The 22,281-nt window shown below is 32.7% G+C and overlaps 2 protein-coding genes across 8 annotated transcripts; both read left to right on the top strand.

Annotated features, from left to right (window-relative positions):
• The first annotated feature begins 14,637 nt into the window (after nucleotides 1-14,637).
• On the top strand, nucleotides 14,638-20,792 carry LOC105778196 (hypothetical protein). 7 transcript variants are annotated; one of them, XR_008190040.1, is made up of 9 exons: nucleotides 14,638-14,819; nucleotides 15,625-15,739; nucleotides 15,832-15,902; nucleotides 16,731-17,018; nucleotides 17,225-17,267; nucleotides 18,323-18,431; nucleotides 19,139-19,230; nucleotides 20,357-20,401; nucleotides 20,502-20,792. XR_008190040.1 is itself a non-coding variant. In XM_052622618.1 (8 exons), the coding sequence occupies exons 1-7, from the start codon at nucleotides 14,796-14,798 to the stop codon at nucleotides 19,197-19,199; spliced, it is 711 nt and encodes a 236-aa protein (XP_052478578.1). In that variant the 5' UTR covers nucleotides 14,638-14,795; the 3' UTR covers nucleotides 19,200-19,230; nucleotides 20,502-20,792. The 7 variants fall into 7 exon arrangements, 2 of the variants coding, with proteins under 2 accessions (XP_052478578.1, XP_012457305.1); XR_008190042.1 differs by having other exon boundaries at nucleotides 20,486-20,792; XR_008190039.1 differs by having other exon boundaries at nucleotides 20,309-20,401.
• Nucleotides 20,793-20,983: 191 nt separating this feature from the next.
• Nucleotides 20,984-21,790, top strand: LOC105777941 (18.5 kDa class IV heat shock protein). The gene has a single exon (XM_012601470.2). It carries the CDS (start codon nucleotides 20,999-21,001, stop codon nucleotides 21,626-21,628), a length of 630 nt encoding a protein of 209 aa, XP_012456924.1. The 5' UTR covers nucleotides 20,984-20,998; the 3' UTR covers nucleotides 21,629-21,790.
• The last annotated feature ends 491 nt before the right edge of the window (nucleotides 21,791-22,281 follow it).

The following is a 22,281-nucleotide window of genomic DNA, read 5'->3' as shown; positions in this document are numbered from 1 at the left end:
ATTGCCGATACTAAGTAATAGTCAAAAATTTGTATCCATTTGTCATAATATTATGCATGGATCAGATATATCATGGCAAATTCTTCAGAAAAAATTGTGTCTTCCACAATCGAATCTAATAAGTGAGATTTCAAGTAAGTGTTTACATAATTTTCTTTTGTTCGAAGAAATGATTCATCAAAATAATGAGTCACCATTGATATCGACACATCTGAGATTGCCAAATGTTCATGAGTTCCTCTATTCAATCCTTTTCTTTCTTCTTGTTGCTGGATATCTCGTCCATACACATCTTCTCTTTCTTTCCGAAGCCTATAGTGAGTTACAGACAGAGTTTGAAAAGTTCATCTTTGATGATTCCATCATACATGATTGAGTTACGAAAAATCTAGATAGGTATCCTACATTTGAACTAAATTCTTTCTGGTTAAAGAATCTCCTTCTAGTTTCTCTAGAACAATTAGGAGATTCTCTAAAAGAAATACAGGGTTTTGCCTTGGCGACAACATGCTATGGGGCGGCGGTCCCGCTCATAGAGTCAAATCAATACGTTCTAAGAAGAAACATTTGAATATCAATCTCATCGATATCATCAATCTCATAAGTATCATACCAAATCCCATCAATAGAATCATTTTTTTGAGAAATACGATACATCTAATTCATACAAGGCCCTTGCATGGTTGCTACGATTTGATAATATTTTGATGGAATTGAACTTCTTTCTAGTTGTGAACGCGTTGCTTCAATCATCGGTTGAGATTTCTGAAAGTTAGGCTTTGCTTGGCAGAGTGGAAAGAAAATTGGAAGGATGGAAAATTGAAGGTATAGAAAACTAGAAGGATGGAACTTTCTATAGGTGTACTTGGTAAGAGAGATGGAAAACTAAAAATAAAATTACTTTTTTCTTTCCATCCATTGTTTGGTAGAGGTAAAAAATGAAAGCAAAGAAAATAAAACATTTGAAAAATGCATAATTTTGAACTAACATACACATCTTTCTCATTTGTCTCATTTCATCATTCTAATTTGGAAATTTTGGTTTTTATGCATTAGGATGGAAAATTATCGTCTTTCCTATTTAATTTCCTCTCACTTTTCTTCTCAACCAAGCACACTAAAATTTTGTTTTATTTTCCACTCTTTCACCCCCTCCTCCCATCATTCCACTTTTCCACCCAACCAAGCACACCTTTAATGTTTTGTATCATGACTGTTTAGTGCTAAAGGCTCAACTTCAACAACTACCCTTTTGTGGACTCGATGGTGTGCCAATAAGGTTGCTCATTCCCTCGCTAGAGCAGCCTTGTTTGTAACACCTCTAACCCGTCTCTGTTGTCGGATTAAGGTTACGGAGTATTATGACACATATCATTTCAATTACTAACATTTAACCATTCAAAAATCAAATTAAATAACAAATAGTCAAATTCAAATGTCATTCATAGCATAAATGTGATTATTGGCCTTAAATCGGGCTTACAAAGCCTTAAAAATAATTTAGAAATAATAAGGTACTAATTTGAAACAAATAAAAGTTTTAGAAAAATTCAAAATTTTTTAAAACAGGGGTCACACGGCCATGTGGTCAAGCCGTGTGACAAAGCTAGGCCGTGTGGCACAAGGAAATGACCGTATGGCCAACCATATGGCCAATCGTGTAACTTACAAAATAATTTCACAAGGCTGTGTGCTAGACCGTGTAACAATTGAAATACCCTCACACAGTCGTGTCACAGGCCGTGTGCTAGACCGTGTTCAATTCAATGTTAGAACATATAGTCGTGTTGCAGGCCGTGTCTCTAAACGTGTGACACACTGACTTGAAATATACAGTTGTATAAAGAGATCATGTGCAATACACGGCTATGTGGCAACTCGTATCCCAGGCTGTGTGCCCATAATTCTGCCTCCAAATGCAAGTTTACCAAAACATGCTTAATTGGACGTCAAGCAACTCATTTACCATTAATTAAACCTATTCAAAACACACTTAAACGAGCCTAAAACATGCCAAAAGCATCTAATCTAAGTGTCTAACCAATGTGTCCTCACTGGCACCACAATTCAATATCCAAAAGCATACATCAAACTTGCCTTGTTCCAATACCATACCATTATGAAACTTGCATCAAATAGCCAAATATACGTTCACAAAGACATATTCATCTCATGTCATAGGCACACACACAAGATAACTAATACCAAATTTAAACAACTTTACATCAATCTCATATATATACCATTAGAAATAAGTATTCAAAACATATATCAAAAAACACTTATTACATGCCGTATAACCAAAAGGTAAACATGTCAAAATCTACCGATAGATATCTGGATCATGTGATCTTTAGGTCGATCAAATCGACCAATTTCACCAAATGTTATCTACAAAGAAATAGGAAAATGACACGAGTAAGCTTCAATTGAGCATAGTAAGTTCGGAGGTCAAAACAATAAAACTTACATTATAAAAAAAACAATTATACATTAGAAATATCAATAATCCTATCATCCACAATCATTGAACGGGTGAGTTTATATATATGTACGAGTTTCATAATCCATTCAATCACACGAGATCATTCAATATAAAGTCACAATAATATCGGAAAAATCATACAAACATTCACATAATTCCATAACAGGTCATCTACCATTAGAAATTCGCCTGATGAATGATATAATGGATACGTATATGCGATTAACCATCCAGAACGCTCAAATGAGCTAAACCAATTGAGAAAACAACTAGGCACCAAGTGCCTAGCTTGTAGGCTAACATCCATCTGGAACACAACTAGGCACCAAGTGCCAAGCCCAAAGGCTTTAAATCCGCCCCCAGTAACAGGCCAGAATCACTGTAAATATATCACAGTAGTTCGCAACAAATGCTAGACTCCGATATATTTAGTGGAAAGTAACAAGTCAGGAATCATCATCTCATCACAAGTCAATCTCGTACAGCGCACAATATAACCTATTGGCATGCCAATTGTATCCTATCCTATGTTCATTCAGGCTCGATACAAGTAATCGCATAATATTTTACAAATAAATTACATTTCTCCCCTTGAATTAACTTTATGATTATAAGAATATACAAGTGTGTATATATATATGAATATTCAACAAATCATAACTCATGTTTAATATAATATTACAAATTATTCTAATTTAAACCGTATGAACTTACCTAGGATAAACAGATAGACAATGAAGGTTCATAGACTACTTAGCAACTTTCTTTTTCCTCGCTTATCTACTTGTTCTTGATCTATAAAATAATTTATTTCAATTTATTAAACTCAATTTCATATAATATTCACTTTAGTACAAATGATTTCCTATTTACAATTTTTCCCTAAGCTTTTACATTTCTCTCAAATTAGTCTCTAAACCGAAAATTCCAAATTTTTCAAAATTTCATAATTTCTCATGCTATCTCGTATTTTAACTTATACAACTATATCCCATAATTATTCCAAATTCACAAGAATTCGCTATCAATTTTAATATTTTATCAATTGAGTCATTTAACTAAAAACTAACTAAAATTCCTTTACAAAATAATCCTAAACAACAATCAAGATCATAAATCTTCATCTAAAATAAAGCACAACTGAAATTCATTAACTGCAAAATCCAAAATCTTTAACAATTTCGAAAACGGAGATAAGCGTTAGCTGGACCTAGTTACAACGATTTCAAAAACGTAAAATTCATGAAAAACATATCTTAAAAACACTTACATGCTAGGTAAAATGGCAAACCAAAGCTTTTTTTCTTCTCCCAACAATGGTATTTGATTTTCAAGCCAAAATACCATAAAGATGATGACAATTTCTTTTATTTTCTTTTGTTTCGATTTGAAACAAAAATGCCATTACCATATATTTCTAATCCATTTCCATTTAACTACCATCCACTAACTAATGAAATGGTTTAATTACCATATTAAACCATCATGTTTTATTTAAATACCCAATTGACACTAAAACACTAATAGTAATTGACTTTTACATTTTTTATGATTTAGTCCTTTTTAATTAATTAACTATCTAAACATTAAAACTTCTAAACCAAACCTTCACATATCAAAATAATAACTCCGTAAATATTTAAAAAAATATATATATGGTCCCAGTTTACAGAAATGAGGTCTCAATACCTCATTTCGAAAAACCACTTGACTTACGGGACAAACCACTATACTAAACTATTTGTTCAATAAATTACAATTTATCTAATCAAAATTAAATATAAAAATATAACCAACTTGTATGAATTAATAATAATTAATATAGACTTAAAAAAATATTTAATAAAATTATTTATGATCTCAGTTTACATAAACGAGGTCTCAATACCTCATTTCAAAAAATCACTTGACTTACGGAAAAAACCACTATACTAAACTATTTGTTCAATAAATTACAATTTATCTAATAAAAATTTAATATAATAATATAATCAACTCATATGAATTAAATAATAATTAATACGGGCTTACTCATCGGATTTGCGGTCTTGAAACTACTATTTTTGACACCACTAAAAAATGAGTTGTTACACCTCTCCCCCTTAGGTAATTTTTTCCCTTAAATTGCTACCTAAGAATAAATTCGGGTATTGTGATTTCATCAATTCTTCGGTTTCCCAAGTGGCTTTCTCAATACCCTGCCGATGCCATAGAAATTTTACCAACAGTACCCTTTTATTTTGAAATTCATTTACTTTGCGAGCCAAAATTTTTATCGATTCCTTAGAATACAACAAATCTGACTGTAGTTCAATCTCATTGGATGTAATCAAATGTGAATGATCTGACCTATACCGTCTCAACATCAAAACATGAAAAACATTGTGAATCTTTTTAAGTTCAGGAGGTAACACTAATCTGTAAGCTACAGGATCGATTCTTTTAATAAACTCATACAATTCGATAAACCTCAAACTCAGTTTCATTTTTCTACCAAACCAAAACACTTTCCTCCACGGTGAAACTTTCAAAAATACTCAACCGCCAGTGGTGAATTCTATATCTTTTCTTTTCAAATCCATATACGACTTCTGATAATTAGATGCAGCTTTCAGGCAATCGCAAATAACATGAATTTTATCTTCAATTTCACAAATGAAATTTGTTCCAACTAACTAGGATTCACTCAACTCGGACCAGTACAACGGTGTTCTACATTTTCTACCATATAAAATTTCAAATGGTGCCATTTTAATACTGGATTGATAGATGTTCTTATTAGAAAATTCAACTAACGATGGATATTTTACCTAGCTACCCTCGAACTCAAGAATCTAACACCGTAACATGTCTTCCAAAATCTGTATTACTCGTTCTGATTGTCTGTCCGTTTGTGGATGAAATGCTGGGCTAAAATTGAGTTTCGTACCCAAAGCTTCGTGAAGTTTACTCCAAAATCTAGAGGTATATTTTGGCGCTCTGTGTAATCTGACGATCTCTGACACATACAATTCAGTTAATTTTTCAAGTAAATAATCTGCTCTGACCGGGATAAAATAAGTTGACTTTGTCAATCTGTCAACAATAACCCAGATCGAATCTTTCTTTCTCAGTAATACATGCAATCCAAATACAAAATCCATTGTGACTCGCTCCTATTTCCATTCAAGAATTATGACAAGCTATAATAATCCAGACGGTACCTGATGTTTGGCTTTTACTATTATGAGCCTCTGATAATATATCTCGCTTTAATTCCAAATCATTCAAAACATACAACCCATTGCAAAAATACAACCTACCATCAACACCAACACTAAACTCTGTGAACTGATCAATCTAAATATGTACTCGATTAACTAGCAACTACATTAACTTTTCCCAAAAGATAATCAATTATCAGATCATAATCTTTTAATAACTCAAGTTGGTTCAATTCTTTTTGAATCAATAAATATTTCAGGCCCTCATAATCGATATATATATGTGACATTTTTCACCGTATAAATAATGTCACAATCTTCAAAGTAAAGACAATCGTGACCAATTCTAGATCGTGAGTCGGGTAATTTCTCTCTTATGGTTTACCGTCAAGATACATATGCTATAACATTTTCGGTTTGAATCAACACATAACCTAATCCATTGAGTGACGCATCACTGTAAACAACATATTCTTTCCCAGATTCCAATTGAGTTAGTACAAGAGCTTCCATCAATAAAGCTTTCAGTTGGTCAAAACTCTGTTGACATCTTTGAACATTTTTCGAAGCTTTGTAATTAACAATTATTGAAATCTTACTTGGATCAGTTTGTATGTCATCCGTAGAAATCACGTGACCAAGAAATCCAACCCATCTGAGCCAGAATTCATATTTATTGAATTTTGCATACAATTTTTTCTCGTGCAAAGTCTATAACACAATTTTACAAATTAAGAGCATGTTCGGATTCTATTTTAGAATAGATTAGCATATCATCAATAAATATTATTACTAATGTATCTAGATCAGACTGAAAACCCCGGTTCATGATATTCATAAAGCAGTAAAGTACTAGTTATTCCGAAAAGCATTACCAGAAATTCATAATGGTTGTAACAAGTTCGAACAATGGTTTTCGATACATCATTATCTTTAACTCGTAACTGATAATAATTGAATTCGAGGTCTATTTTTGAAAACACTATAGTGCCTTTCAACTTATCAAACAAGTCGTCGATATGAGGCAATTGATATAGAAGCAATCCCAAGCATTAAGCCAATCAAAAACTCAATTTCACGTTTAGGCAGTAACTCCTGACAGTTCTTTAGGAAACACATCTGCAAACTTATTAACAATCAGTATCCAATTAATCTTTAATCTGAATTCTTGAGTGTCAAGTATATACACCAAATACATTTCATAGCCTTTTCAAATAAATTTCTGTACAGAGATAGCTGAGATAATTCTAATAGCACTGTCTGATCTATCGAATTCAACTATAATCATTTCAATAGACTAACATTTCAAATCACTCTTTTTCAATTTACAGTTCATCACGTAATGTCAACCAATCCATTTCTTGAATGATATCAAATTCATGAAATGATAATAACATCAAATCAATAGGAAAGTCACTGACTGGTATTCCCAGCGGACAATTTTGACATATCAAGTTAACTATTACATTATTACCTAATGGATTTGTAACTCGAACATCAAACTCGGTTAACTCAACAGGTAAATTCTCACCCGTTACTAGGGCAGCACAAATATATGAACGAGTTAACTCAGGGTCAATCAGTGCATACACAATAATATCAAAGAGATAAAATGCACCAGAAATAACATCAGGCGCGAGAGCTTTAGATCTAACAACTGTGTCTTTTGTTCCACTACAATTGGCTCCAGTATTACTGCTCTGACCAGAGCGTATAACTTGCTGAGGCATAGACAACTGTTTAACACTCCACTTATCAATATTTTCCAACTTTGTTGAGCAATTTTTCATGAAGTAATCCATCAATCCACATCTGAAACATGTACCTAACCTGATCCTGCATTCACCAACATGAAATTTTTCACAATGCACACATACAAGTCTAGAGGCATTACAAACACTATCCACACCATCCACAGGCACAATTCTTCGAGTATATTTATTGAGCTATACAAATCCCTAGCCAGATATTATTTGATGACATATCTCTTTTTGAACTCAAATCTAAAAAAATCCTAGTTAATATTGTCTCTCAGTGCAACTGATGTTAATGTTGACCACCAATTATAAATCTTATCTCTTATCAAAGACAAGACACATCTGAAATAATCATCAAGGGAACAAGCCATATCATAGAAAATTCTTTGGATATTTACAAGCCAATACCCAGCTCTAGTTAGATCATCATCTGTTTTAGCTCTGAATTCTTCATTACCATACTTTCTAATTCATCATTCACGAGTCTCGAACTAGTTTAGTCGGTTGTGGAATCGAGGGTGCCACAGGATGCACGACAACGAGGTGGAGGTTGTTGAGCCGCATGATTGACCCGCATAAATTTTGTGAACCACTGACTCATAAGGTCAAAAAAAAGACTTTTTTAACTTCATTATCAGACATTTGCGAAACCTAAAAACTTTGACTTACTTCCTGTTTGGAAGTCGGGACATTACTATTTACTTCATCAGGATCAATATGATCAGATTCTACCGACATTCATAAAATCTATAAGAAAAATAGAGGTTTGATCGGATCAATTATTATCATACTATCATAGGTTTATATGTTAGAATTTAACATGCTACGTTCAGTCTGAGAATCGACTAAATCGTAGTTCTGATACCTTTAAATGTAACAACTCTAACCCGTCTCCATTGTCAAATTAGGGTTACAGAGTATTACGATACATATCATATCAATTACTAAAATTTAACCATTCAAAAATCAAATTAAATAACAAAAATTCAAATTCAAATGTCATTCATAGCATAAATACGATTATTGACCTTAAATTGGGCTTATAGAGCCTTAAAAATAATTTAGAAACAATCAGTGACTAATTTGAAACAAAATTGAAAGTTTTAGAAAATTTTGAAAATTTTGAAAATAGGGGTCACATGGCCGTGTGACAAAGCCCAAGTCGTGTGGCACAGGGACATGATCGTGTGGCCAACAATGTGACAAATCGTGTAACTTTCGAAATAAATTCACACAGTCATGTGCCAGACCGTGTAACAATTGAAATACTCTCACACGGCCGTGTCGCAGGCCATGTGCTAGACTGTGTAATTCGATGTTGGAACACACGGCCATGTCCCAGACCATTTGACACGCTGATTTGAAATACATGGTCGTGTAAAGAGACTATGTGCAGCACACGGCCGAGTAGAAACCTGTGCCCCAAGTCGTGTGCCCCTAATTGTGCCTTCAAATGCAAGTTTACCAAAACATGCTTACTTGGACATCAAAAAACTCATTTACCATTAATTAAACATATTCAAAACACACTCAAACGAGCCTGAAACATGCCAAAATCATCCAACCTAAGTGTCTAACAAATATGTCATCATTGACACCACAATTTAATATCTAAAACAAATACATATTTACTCTACTCAATGGTATTCAAGTTCACACAACCATACCTAAGGCATACATCAAACTTTCCATGTTACAATACCATACCATTATGAAACTCACATCAAATAGCCAAATATAAGTTCATAAAGACATATTCACGTCATGCCATAGGCACAGACACAAGCAAACTAATACCAAATTTAAAAAACTTTTCATCAATCTCATACATATACTAATCTAATTATTCAAAACATATATCAATTACATGCCATATAACCCAAAGGTAAACATGTCAAAATCTACCGATAGATATCTGGATAGTGTGATCTTCAAGTTGATCCGATCGCCTGATTTCACCAAATGTTATCTACAAAGAAATAGGAGAATGACACGAGTAAGCTTCAATTGAGCTTAATAAGTTCAATGGTCGAAATGGTAAAACTTACATTATAAACAGATCAATTATACATTAGAAAGATTAATAATCAACAATCTTGTCATCAACAATCATTCAATAGGTGAGTTTATATATATGTACGAGTTTCATAATTCATTCAATCACACGAGCTCATTCGCTATCAAGTCACAATAATATCAAAAAAATCATACAAGCATTCACATAATTCCATAACAAGTCATCTACCATTAGAAATTCACTTGATGAACGATATAACGGATATGGATACGCGGTTAACCATCCAGAACACACTAGAACGCTCAAACGAACTAAACCAACCAAGAACACACCTACGCACCAAGTGCCTAGCCCGTAGGCTACCATCCTTCCGGAACATAACTGGGAACCAAGTGCTAAACCTGAAGGCATTACATCTGCCCCTGGTAACACACCAGAATCACTGTGAATATATCACGGTAGTCTGCAACAAATGCTGGACTCCAGTATATTCAGTCGATTATAACAAGTCAGGAATCATCATCTCATCACAAGTGAATCCCATACAGCACGCAATATAACCTATTGGCATGCCAATTGTATCCTATCTTATGTTCATCCGAGCTTGATACAAGTAATCGCATAATATTTTACAAATAAATTACATTTCTCACATATATGATTATAACATTATACATGTATATATAGATATATATGAATATTCAACAAATCATAACTCACAAGCCAATATAATATTACATTTTATTTTAATTTAAACCATACGAACTTATCTGGCTAAATTGTAGAGATAGTGAAGGTTCATGTACTACTCAAAGAACTCTTTCTTTTTCCTTGGTTATCTACTTGTTCTTGATCTAAAAATAATTTATTTCAATTTATTAAACTCAATTTCATATAATATTCACTTTAGTACAAATGATTTCCCATTTATAATTTTCCCTAAACTTTTACATTTCTCTCAATTTAGTCCCTAAACCCGAAATTCCAAATTTATCAAAATTTCATAATTTCTCATGCTAACCATATTTTCACTTATACAACTACAGCCCATAATTATTCCAAATTCACAAGAATTCCTATCAATTTTAATATTTTAGCAATTGAGTCCTTTAACTAAAAACTAACTAAATTTTTTACAAAATAATCCTAAACAACAATCAAGATCATAAATCTTTCATCTAAAATAAAAATAAAAAAACTAAAATTCACTAACTGCAAAATCCAAAATCTTTAACAGTTTCAAAAACGGAGATACGGGTTAGTTGGATCTAGTTGCAACGATTTCAAAAACGTAAAATTCATAAAAAACGGATGTTAAAAACACTTACATGCAAAGTAAAATGGCAAACCAAAGCTTTTTTTCTTCTCCCATTAATGGTATTTGATTTTCAAGCCAAAATACCATAAAGATTATGACAATTTCTTTTATTTTCTTTTGTTTTGATTTAAAATTAAGTGACTAATGAAATGGTTTAATTACCATATTAAACCATCCTATTTTATTTAAATACCCAATTGGCACTAAAACACTAATAGTAGTTGACTTTTGTACTTTTTATGATTTAGTTCTTTTAATTAATTAACTATCTAAACATTAAAATTTCGAACCGAACCTTCACATATCAAAATAATAACTCCATAATACCTCATTTTGAAAAACCACTTGACTTATGGAACAAACCACTATACTAAAATATTTGTTCAATAAATTACAATTTATCTAATCGTAATTCCATATAAAATATAATTGACTCGTATGAATTAGATAATAATTAATACGGACTTACTCGTCAAATTTATCATCTCGAAACCACTGTTTTTGATACTATTAAAAAACAAATTGTTACATTGTTACATGCAAATCATACAGAATGAGACTTCTTTCCCCTTCCTTCCTTTTCAATTCTATGGATAATGCTCAAATTTATCGTTGAGATTAGGAATTCGGACGATAGGACTAGATGTATGAGGTGAGCCTATTGCTCAAGTTTAGTGGTCCTTCTCCCTATTATGCTACTTTATTTTTATTTTTCTAATGGATACATTTTTTATAAAAATAAATAAATTTAATAGATAATTATGATAAAAAAATATTTTATGTTATATGAGATTTATGAAATTTGAATGTAAGGTAAGTTTAATAATAATGTTAAAAAATAAATAAAAGACTCCATTTATGGTGGAATAAAAATTATATTTTTTGTCAAAAAAATTATATTGTATTAGATTTTGAATTTTAATAGTGTTTCTAAAGGCTAATTTAGGGAAAATGTCTAAAAAAGATATTTGGCAAAATAAGCTTTTTTTTAAAAAAAATAGGGAAATAAGCTGATTTTGTAGAGTGTATGAAAATGCGTCCAGCACAGTTGGTAGGAAAGTACGCTCTACTAGACGCGTTTTCCTTTGAGTATGCAGGAAAACAAGTCTAGTTGGGATTGCTTTCCTCCAACAGTAAATTCCCAATGATCAAATTTCAAATCCAGCCAACAGTAAAATTATAAATGGCCCAACAGTAACTTTTTTTCCTGTATAAACCCAGGTCATTTCCACTCTTTTCACTCAAATTCAATTCTCTATATTCTCTCAAATCCAGCTGGATAGGCTTTCCTGCATGCTCAAAGGAAAACGCATTCAGCTGGATACGCTTTCCTACATACTCAAAGGAAAACGCATTCAGCTGGACGCGCTTTTCTGCCAACTGTGCAGAAACACGTCCAATTGGACGTGCTTTCACACTCTCTCTTCAAAATCTCAACTCTCTCTCACATTCTCAAATCTCTCTCAAATTTCTCTCAATTCCCTTTTAATTTCTCACTTAAAATTTATTTCTCTCAACTCTTTATTTTTTTATTAAAATTGTCTTAAGATTTTCGTAACATATTTTTTTATTACAATTTATTTCATGTTTTCTGAAATTAACAATGACACAATCTATAGCCCGTTTGGATGGCGAGCACATTTCTGTCAATCAATTGCAAATGGTAAGAATTTTTTATTATATTTAATGTAATTTAATTTAAATATTTTCTTGTTATATTGGAATTTAATATATTGTATTTTTTTTATATATAGGTGAAAGATCAAATTTTGGAGACGTATATTCGTAATCTACCCGTTTCTCCATCACCTTTAACTGAACCCTACTTGCAAGATGTCAAATTTTTGCACTTGACCATTATTGGTCAGGGGTGTAAATTGGACCCCACACTTGTAAGGGCATTGGTGGAAAGGTGGAGACCCGAGACACTCACGTTCCATCTTCCATGTGGTGAGTGTACTATCACTCTAGAGGACGTACAGTTACAGCTCAAGTTACCGGTGGATGGGCTGGTAGTGACTAGGTTAGTTCACGCAGCTGATTAGAGAGACGTATGTGAGCAACTTTTATGGAGGGTTCCGGAAACGATTTATGGAGCCCGAATAGATATGAATTGGTTAAAAAGAAATTTCGGTGGGTTTCGATGAGGATTCGACTGAAATCTAAAGAGAACAACATGCTCGGGCATACATCTTTTTGATTATTAGAGGTCTCCTAATGCCTGATAAGTCATGAAATCTTGTCCATTTAAGGTGGCTTCTAAAACTTGTCGACTTTAGAGAAGTGGGCGATCTCAATTGGGGGTCATCTGTATTGGTGATATTGTATTGGGAGATGTGTTGGATGTTTTCCCCTCTAGCAATTTCAACTCCAGAATTTTCCCCACTCAACCATCAGATGTCTCGAGATTCTTAGGACGTATTTTCTAAACCGATCTCAATGTTCGAAAATAATGCACTAGAAAAAATAATGCACTGAACCTATCTGAATGTTCAAAAATAATGCATTGTAAATAAGGATCAAAACTCAGTTGCATTAAAAAAATTGAAAAAAAAATTAAAAACTAAGATTTAATCAAACAGAGTAGTTGGAGTTTTGATTTTGAATCAAATTGAATTTTGCAATTCGAATATACGATCTTCTAAACACCGAATTAAATAATTAGTAACTTTACATCTCAAAATATTATAAAAAATATAAAAAAAACCGTAAACTTTTAACTTAAAAATATAAAAACCTACAAAGACCTAAATCTTAAAAAACAAAACCCTAACCCTACTTAAAAAATAAAACTATAACCCTAAAAAAAGAAACACAAGGAAAATGTTTCCAACTGAAAGAGCTTTTCTACAAATTAACTGAGTTGGAAACGTTTTCGCAAAACCGGTCTAATTCCATAAATTTTCAAAAAAATAGCTAATTTAGTAATTTTTAAAAAAAAAATTCGGTATTTTTAGGTTATTCACTCGTTTCTAAGAGATAAATAAAAAATTATTTTATTTAAATTTTCTATAATTCTTTTAAATTTAAAAGTAAGTTTATTTTTTATTTCGTGCTCTACACGTGTCATTTAAAGAGTAATATTGTTATATAAGGGTAAATTACACCAACAGTCACTCAACTTTGATACACCTGACAAAACAGTCACTCTGATTTCAATTCAGTCACCCAACTTTCAAAAAGTAATAAATTAATCCTACTAACTATTTTCCGTTACAGATGTAACAAAAAAGTGACCTAGCATTTAATCGGCCACCACATTATTTGAACCCAATATATATATAAGGGTCATTTACGCAAAAAGTAAAAATATTGGCAATTTATTAAAAAACATAAAAGGAAGAACGAAAAAAAATGTCACTCAACTTTGCCTCGTCTAAAGTGACAAGTTAACTAGCCACATCAGCTAGTTTATTGACCACGTCACCTATCCCATTAAGCCTGTAACGAAAAATATTAATGAGTCACTGATTTGTAACTTTTCTATAACGATGTTAATGGGTGATTGATTTGTCACTTTTTAATAACGTTAGTGATTGATTTATTATTTTTTGAAAGTTGAGTGACTGAATTGAAACTTTACCTCGTCCAACGTGACCGTGACAAGTTTACTGACCACGTCACCTGTCCCGTCAAGCCTATAACAGAAAATATTAATGGATGACTGATTTGTCACTTTTTGATAATGTTAGTAACTGATTTGTTATTTTTTAGAAGTTAATTGATTGAATTGAAATCAAAATAACTGTTTTATCAGCTAGATCAAAGTTGAGTGACCTTTGGTGTAATTTAACCGTTATATAATTATATTAGATATATTAGATTATCATAGATAATGTTAATATAATATTGTAATATGGTGCAGATTTGTAGTAATCACGAACCTTTTTCTGGGAAATAGGCTTGCCTTCTCAGCTATGGAGAATTCTTAATGTTAATAGAAAATGCACCTTTGAAACTTTCAGAGATTTTCTGTCTGAAATAATTCCCTGCTGCTCTTTTTCTTTTTCCTGCAATGGCCGCTAAATCGATCGAGGAGGTGAGTTTTCTTTTTCTCGTTTTTTTAAAAAAAAAAATTTTGGAATGTGTAGCTCTTAGAGTTTTTTCTGTTTCTGTTATGGAATTGGAGCTGTTTTTGGACATTAAGTTTCTAATTTTGGATTAAGCTTCTTTAATTCTTTTTGAAAAGGAGAGTCTTTGCTTGATTTGTAGGAAAAATAATGGAGGAATTTTACACTTTAAACCTGTTGCATTTTCTCCGGTTTCTTTCAAATTTCCTTATAACTGCATATCAATAGCAGAAATTTCATGACCGTTATGATCTAGTGCATCTTTCATTGCTTTTTTCCATTCACAAAACACAAACTCTTGTTTAGTTGCAGCGGAAATGTAGTAAAAGGAAGATAGATTACCTTCAATTCTTGCATTCTTTTAATTTTTTTTATATATAAGAATTTTCATTAGTTTCTTGTCGAATGGGATTTTTATTTATTTATACTATGGCTCTGGTAACCTAGATTATCTTGCATTGCCTAATTCCTAGTTATGATTCTAATTATTTTGATTTCTTTTCTTGAATTGATTTTGAAAATCAGTACTCAATTTTCAATAGAAATTCTTTATCTCTACAAATTAGCAAATTGTATATTGATTTCCCTTTTAAATTCTAATGGTAAAGTGCCATCTTTATAGACTTGACTTAGAATGGAATTCAAAATCATATCAGTCTCACATTCAAATGAAATTAAAAGAGAGCTTTTCTTATTTGTTATGTCATCTTTATAGCCTTTTTTTGTCGAAGTTTGCTTTGCAAATGCTTTATTTTAAGACACGGTTACTTCCAGGAGAAACCATTCTTATCGGGGATGGGGGGTGGAAGCACCAATGTACCAGTCAACATTGCATGTTTTGAGTTGATTAAGCCAAGCTTTGATGAGACCAACCATCATTGTTCTCTCGGTAAAGATTTCTGTGTTAGATATGGTATTGTTTACCTGGCCTCAGTTTTGATAATGAGCATGTTTAATGAATTCCTTTTATTGAAATTTCAGATGTCTTGCCTATTCTAATAGAGGAGACTTCATTTCCAGTAAGAGAAAAATGCAGCTTAAACACTTCACATGTAAGTTCATTCATAATCTGCTGCTGCCTTTTTCTTCTCCCCTATAAAACCAATCAAAACCAAATGACTTGCCCTAAAGGGGGGGATTTCTAAAAATTGACTTGCTCTATTGAATACTCTGAGAGGCACTTAACCGGTCATTTCTTTCTTTATGCACATCATGCATCGTTGTTGATGGAAATTCAGGCTGTAATTTAATAGATTTACTCTGAAGTGATGGTCATAAACCTGAAATAATGTCATTTACATGTTTTTATCTCTATATAAAGGTTTAAAACCTGTTTTTAGTTGTCTAGTAACCATTTGATCATTAACATAAAAGGGTTTGTTTAGTAAATTTGCTACAGCTTGAGAATCAGTTTCTCCTTTAAAAGTTAAGCATACCACTCTTTTCATGACCTGCACCTTAGCTTTGAGCTTTTCCTGATCTCCCTGGAATCAGCCTGATCTCTTGAAATCGCTCCTTTTCCTCCTCTCTTTTTGTTCTATCAGATTGGTTCATTTCTTGGAGAACTTCAAAAAGGAACTTAGATAAAGTTTATACAGCCGCCCGTCTTTTGAGATGACCTAATGTCAGAACTTATATTGAATACTTCAAATTTAGTCATTCTCCATGAGAATTGATACTGCAGTTTGAATTCCTCTTTTCGAGTTCTATGTTTGTTATTTTCTAGATTATATATTTTCTAAACAATAGTTTGGATACTAATAATCTCTGTTTAAATTCTTTCATACAAATAACTTATCTTAAAATGAGAATTCGGAAATTGATTGACTTGCTTTTTTATTTTCTCTGTGCTGCTATTAGTTTTCAGTTCCTTTGTGCAGGGCCAGGATGTCTATAGCATTTCTGTGTTGCCAGAGGAAGGAAACACGAGTCCAAAATGTACACCACAGTTCACTTTTTTGAGCCTCTTGGAAGTTCCTTTCCCATCTAAAAACCAGATGTGTTTGGATGCAAAATTGAGTTGCCGCAACTGCATCGATTTGAAAGTGGATGGTGAAGATGCTTATTCATCGTGCATTCTGGATATAAACATTGAGAAAGAGCTTCCTGACATACTTACATCCAGTGATGAGATTGTTGGAAATTCTAAAACTGAAGGTGTACTGACAGTAAGTTCGATATTCCTATCTTTATAGCGTGAATCGTCCAGCAAATTTCTCCTTTTAAGATGGCATATTCAGTAAAATGCAGATCCTACATATAGTGTGGGCTATGCAAAATTTAATTACTTAGTCATCAAAGCATTGATGGTTTTCCTTGAGTCTTGGTACTTCTTTTCTTCTTTCACCGTGATATAGATCTCAATGAATTACAGAATTTGCAGAAGGTTTTGCAGAGACAGTCAAGCTTAAATGTAGGTGAGAGTTCACTCAGCTTTGAACTGTTAATGTTTTAATTTGCAGGTCTGTAAGCATATTCTATTACCTATTTGAAACAATAACTTCCCTATCTTGCCCATAATTGATATGGCTGTGCTTGCTTTATATTGCATAAGAAATGATTGATAGTTTCGCCTAAACAAGAAAACATTCCAAAGGATAGGATATTATGTCGGTAACCAAGCTGTTAAAATGCAATCCTGGTTTCCAATGTTTCTTGCGTATCATTTAGCCACTCACTTGACTTATTTTTAGCATATGGGTTGGCTATAAACTATGCAATTGGCAATATTTAGCCATTCACTTGACTTGCTTTTAGCAAAGAGAAGGAAAATTTTTCGCTTACTTTGAAGGGGTATTATTTTTTTACAAGAGTTATTATTCATCTTTCTAATTACAAGTTTAAATTTGTATCAACTATTCTTTATTTTATGTCTAACTATTGTAATACATATGTAATAAATAAGCTTTTTCCTTATGTTATTACACTAATAACCAAACTAGGCATTAATGTATTGGTTCGACATCTAAACTTTCACTTCCAATGTGATTTATATAACTAGCAAACAACAGAGCTTCCTTAGTTCACTGTTTCTATTGTTTTCTATTAGCGCCTGCCGCAGGCCTAGACATTCACCCCTAAGAAGATTGAAGTTGACAAAAGAGCTTCATTTGACATGTATAATTCCAGTGAACTGATAACTGAGAACAAATGAACCAAATGCCAATAAGTAGGCCTGAGGTTGATACTTGACAACTCTATTTGTTTAAGAATTACTTCAAAGGGTTTTGAAGAAATATAAGATTGAACTCTATTTAACATTTCTCCTGATCGCTAGACTTTTGTTTAGCTCTATGAATGTTTTTGGAATTGTGTGCTACCTTTTTTCTGCTGTATTTTGCGTTTCACATGTAGACCCATCTAGGTCTTTTGGTTATGCATATTGCATGTTTGATTCTTCATCCATTGGTACCACCTAATCATGCCATGTGGAACATATTTGGAACTCAAAAACTGGGGTTGATTTGAACAGAAAAATCATTGACTGAGAGGGTTCAAGAAGCACCAATGAATAGATGGAAAAGATATAAACGAGCTGCATCATTTGATTCAAGGAAAATAGTCTTCCTTTTCTCAATCCTGTAAGGTCTTGAATTCCTAGCAAATACACAGTTTACTTTTGAAATTCACATTTTTATTATTACTTCCATTTAGTAAGATTTTAATCACTGTTAGCATCTTTGAAATAACCTCATTGGTAATCAAATCCCATGGTTCTAACGTGATTGAGGAGTGAGAGAAATACATTAATAAGGATTATGTATAACCAGTAGATATCCAAAATGAAAACATTTAAGAACTAGTTGACATCTATGGAGGAAATATTTTGCTTAGAATAAGTAGGTTTAAGATGTTAGGGAGATCAACTTGAACTTGGGTATAAACAATTGAGTTTGAAGTTGAGCATGAAAATTGAGCTTATTTTACTAGGTAAATGAACTTAATTGAGCCTAATCTATCATGTTCAAGCAATTCAATATTTATTTGGAATCGAGCTTGAGCTTTAAGAGTAAAACTCAATCAAGCTCAAACCGAATTTCATGTGTCTAAGTCTAAGTTGATCGAGCTTCTTACAGTTGGAACTCCACTGGACTTGTGGTTACACCTCTACCCTTAACCTGACGGAGTCTAATATTTTTGCATTGAAGTATGTTTGCTCCATTGTTGTCAGAATTTTGGCAGTAATGCAGCACATAGTATTTGAAACCTACCATAAGGTTTCCTAGTACTAACAGTAATTAGAAGAGCCCTTCCGATCAATGGCTTATTGTTTCCTTCTTTGGCTCAGGTCATGTTTGGGGACATTGATATTGATTTATCTGACGCTGAGAGTTACGTCTAACTATTGATGTGTTCAATCTACGTCAGTCAGGTTCAAATGTGAGTGCGGTATACAAGTGTGTTGAATTTTTTTTTCTAGATTTCATGATCATATCCTGTACTCATGTCTGGATATAATACGAGTACTTAAAAGATAAAGTGAAAAGTCGGAGTAACATAGGATCAATCATGTCTTGTACCTTCTTTATTTTGTTGAGCATCTTTTCTTCAAGTTTCTTGAGATTTCGTGTTTTGAGAACTGCTGCTTTAAAGTTTAGCTTTCTAAATGTCAATATTATTGATTTTCCACTGTAATATGACCAGTGATTCAGTAATTCATCATCTCTTTATGACTGTAAATGTCAATATTATTTTCCTGGTTAATGGAAATAAATGCTTTAAAGATAAACAAATGCAATATAATTTTTAATTTTTTATTGGGTTAATATATCATTCAGTGCTTGAGTTTGATTTCAGTATTTAATTTGGTATTTGAGGTTTTTCTATCTCAATTTGGTACTTGAATTTGGTTTCAATATTCAATTTGGTATGTAAACTATATGACATAATGTGGCCCAATAAATTTTCAACACGTGCTATAGTAAAAAAACATAAGTACCAATTTGAACATATTGAAACCAAACTCAGGTACCTAATTAGGACAAAAAAAATCTCAAGTATCAAAATAGAAAAACTTAGGTACCAAAGTGAACATTAAAGCTAAATTTAGGTATCAACTTGAATACTGAAACTAAACTCAGGTGCTAAATACAGCATGTCTCCTCTATAACAGCATTTTGCTATACCAGCCAAATTTTTAGAAAAACTGATTTTTTAAGTTTTATTTTAACTCTATAGAATAACTTTTCACTTATTGTTATGAGCTACATTTTTTATTAAATTAATTCTTCATAAAAACATATGATCTAAATTTTTAAGTGAAATTATAACTATTTCATGTAGGTAAACCTGCATTTTTCATGGACTCCCCCACTGTGGGGCTTGTGCCGAACCTCTTAGAAATAACGCACCAGTTCATAGTGTTTTTGGTGGTTGAAGTCCAATGATGAGTTTGTTTTTGGCTTGTTTGAAATTTAGTAGTGTTATTCTTATTTTTTTTGTTTTGTTGTTGTAGCAGTATTTTTAAGAGCAAGTGTTGTTTTCATATGGTCTAATATTTGATCAGGCGTTGCACACAGCTTTCTCCAACCAGACTCCCACTCCAACTTGGGTACTGGGCTTGCGCTTAAAGCCCCTTATACTTTTTATGTGTTCTGAATTTTTTAACCTTTCGACCTGTAATGAATCTTCATAGTTAATACTTGAGGCAGAGTGTATAGCCTTGGAGAGAAGTGTTGAGGTTGCGAACAAGCTGAACATGCTGGGAAAGGTGACGTTCGAAACTGACAGTGCTGAGTTAGCAAACAAATGGAATATGGATGATGGGGATATTACCATTATTGGCAGCAAAATCAAAAAATGCAAAGAAATTTTTAATTTGTTCAATTCCGCCAGTTTAGCTTGATCTTATCGATCCTGTAATAGGGTGGCCGATTTAATTTGCACTAAAATATGTAGAGAAGTTAAGAAGTAATTTTTTGATATGAATTATCCAAAAGACATCCATAATGCTGTTATTAGTGATATTATCTAATAGTAAGTCCTGACAATTGTGGTCGTCTTTTACTAAAAAAAAAAATCTTCATAGTTAAAAAGTAATAATAATGGAAAAGCCTAGAATACAGTGCTCTAGAGTGGGCTAAACCTCAGTTGAAGCCTCAAACTCTCATACCAACATATCATTCTAGAAAGTGCCGGAAAAGGCGAAATGTCAATTATGCCCCTGGTGGAGATTTCCTTTTTGTTCATTTCCTCGTTGAGCTTGGAACGCATTAAACGAAACTTTACTCTTTCCTCTGTTTCCTGTGTTTCCAAAATCAAGAGCTTTCAACACCCTCCTTCACTCCAAACCCACCAGAAAGAAACCATGTCAATTGTCCCGATCAATGACCAACAAGGCACACCCACTGATCCTTTCTCTCTTGAATTATGGGATCCATTCAACAACTTGGATGTTTTGAACCCATTCTCCCATTCTTTCCCTTTCCCTTTCCCTTTCCCTTCATTTCTTTCCACCCATTTCCCTGGTTTCTCCTCCGAAATTTTCCCCTCCTTGGGGACCCAACTCAACTGTGTAGAAACCCCAAGGGCCCATGTCTACAAAGCCTACCTTCCAGGGGTCACCAGAGATGAAGTTCTGGTTTTCATCGATGATGACAGGATGCTTCAGATAAGCACTGAAAATGGTAATTTCATGAGCAGGTTCAAGTTGCCCGACAATGCAAGGACTGATGAGATTGAAGGTTTTATGGAGAATGGGATGCTCATCGTCACTATTGGGAAGCAAACTCAAGCTCCGGAGAGGCCAAATGTTAGGGTCGTTGAAATCACAGAGTAATTTCACTTTCTTTTTTTTATGCAAAATTTCAAGTGATGCTCTACTCTATGGTGTTTGTTGTGTTTTGAAGCTTGAAAAAATGTGTTTAATGTCAAAGAGTAAGTCGGTTCTTGTACTAGAACAGTATTTTTAGTAGTAATAAAAGCACTTTTGTGTTGTGTACTTTGCTTCAACTTTGGTTTAAGAACTTAGGAACAGAATTCAAGCCGATACGATACCTCAATTCATCACCGCCTGTCAGAAGATATTTGGATAAAATTAAAGATTAGATGAGTAGAGGATGTTGAGGTGGAAGAGTAACTTCCATCATTCAGGGGAAAGAATCTATGGTTTGTTAATGGACATGAACAAGTTGAAACAATTTCGGAACTTCTTTTTTAAGATACAGAAATCGAAACTCGAAATGGTAAATTGTTGGAACTGGTAAAAGGATGAACAATTCCAAAGGGACTGAAGATGATGACACCCAGGGATGGATCCCGGACCCTATTTTTTAAATTTATATATAAATTATCGTGTGTAGGTTATAGTTTATATTATCAAAATATTTTATAGTTTTTAATTATATAACTTTAATAATAATTAAAGGTTGAAAATAGATTTTAAAGCAAATTTCAGAAAATCAGTTGATTTGGCTTATATCCATACATATA

This window comes from Gossypium raimondii, chromosome 10 (assembly GCF_025698545.1).
Source record: "Gossypium raimondii isolate GPD5lz chromosome 10, ASM2569854v1, whole genome shotgun sequence".
Lineage (NCBI taxonomy): Eukaryota > Viridiplantae > Streptophyta > Magnoliopsida > Malvales > Malvaceae > Gossypium > Gossypium raimondii.
The sequence above is the reverse complement of the archived record's forward strand: the minus strand, read 5'-3'. Positions and strand labels throughout refer to the sequence as shown.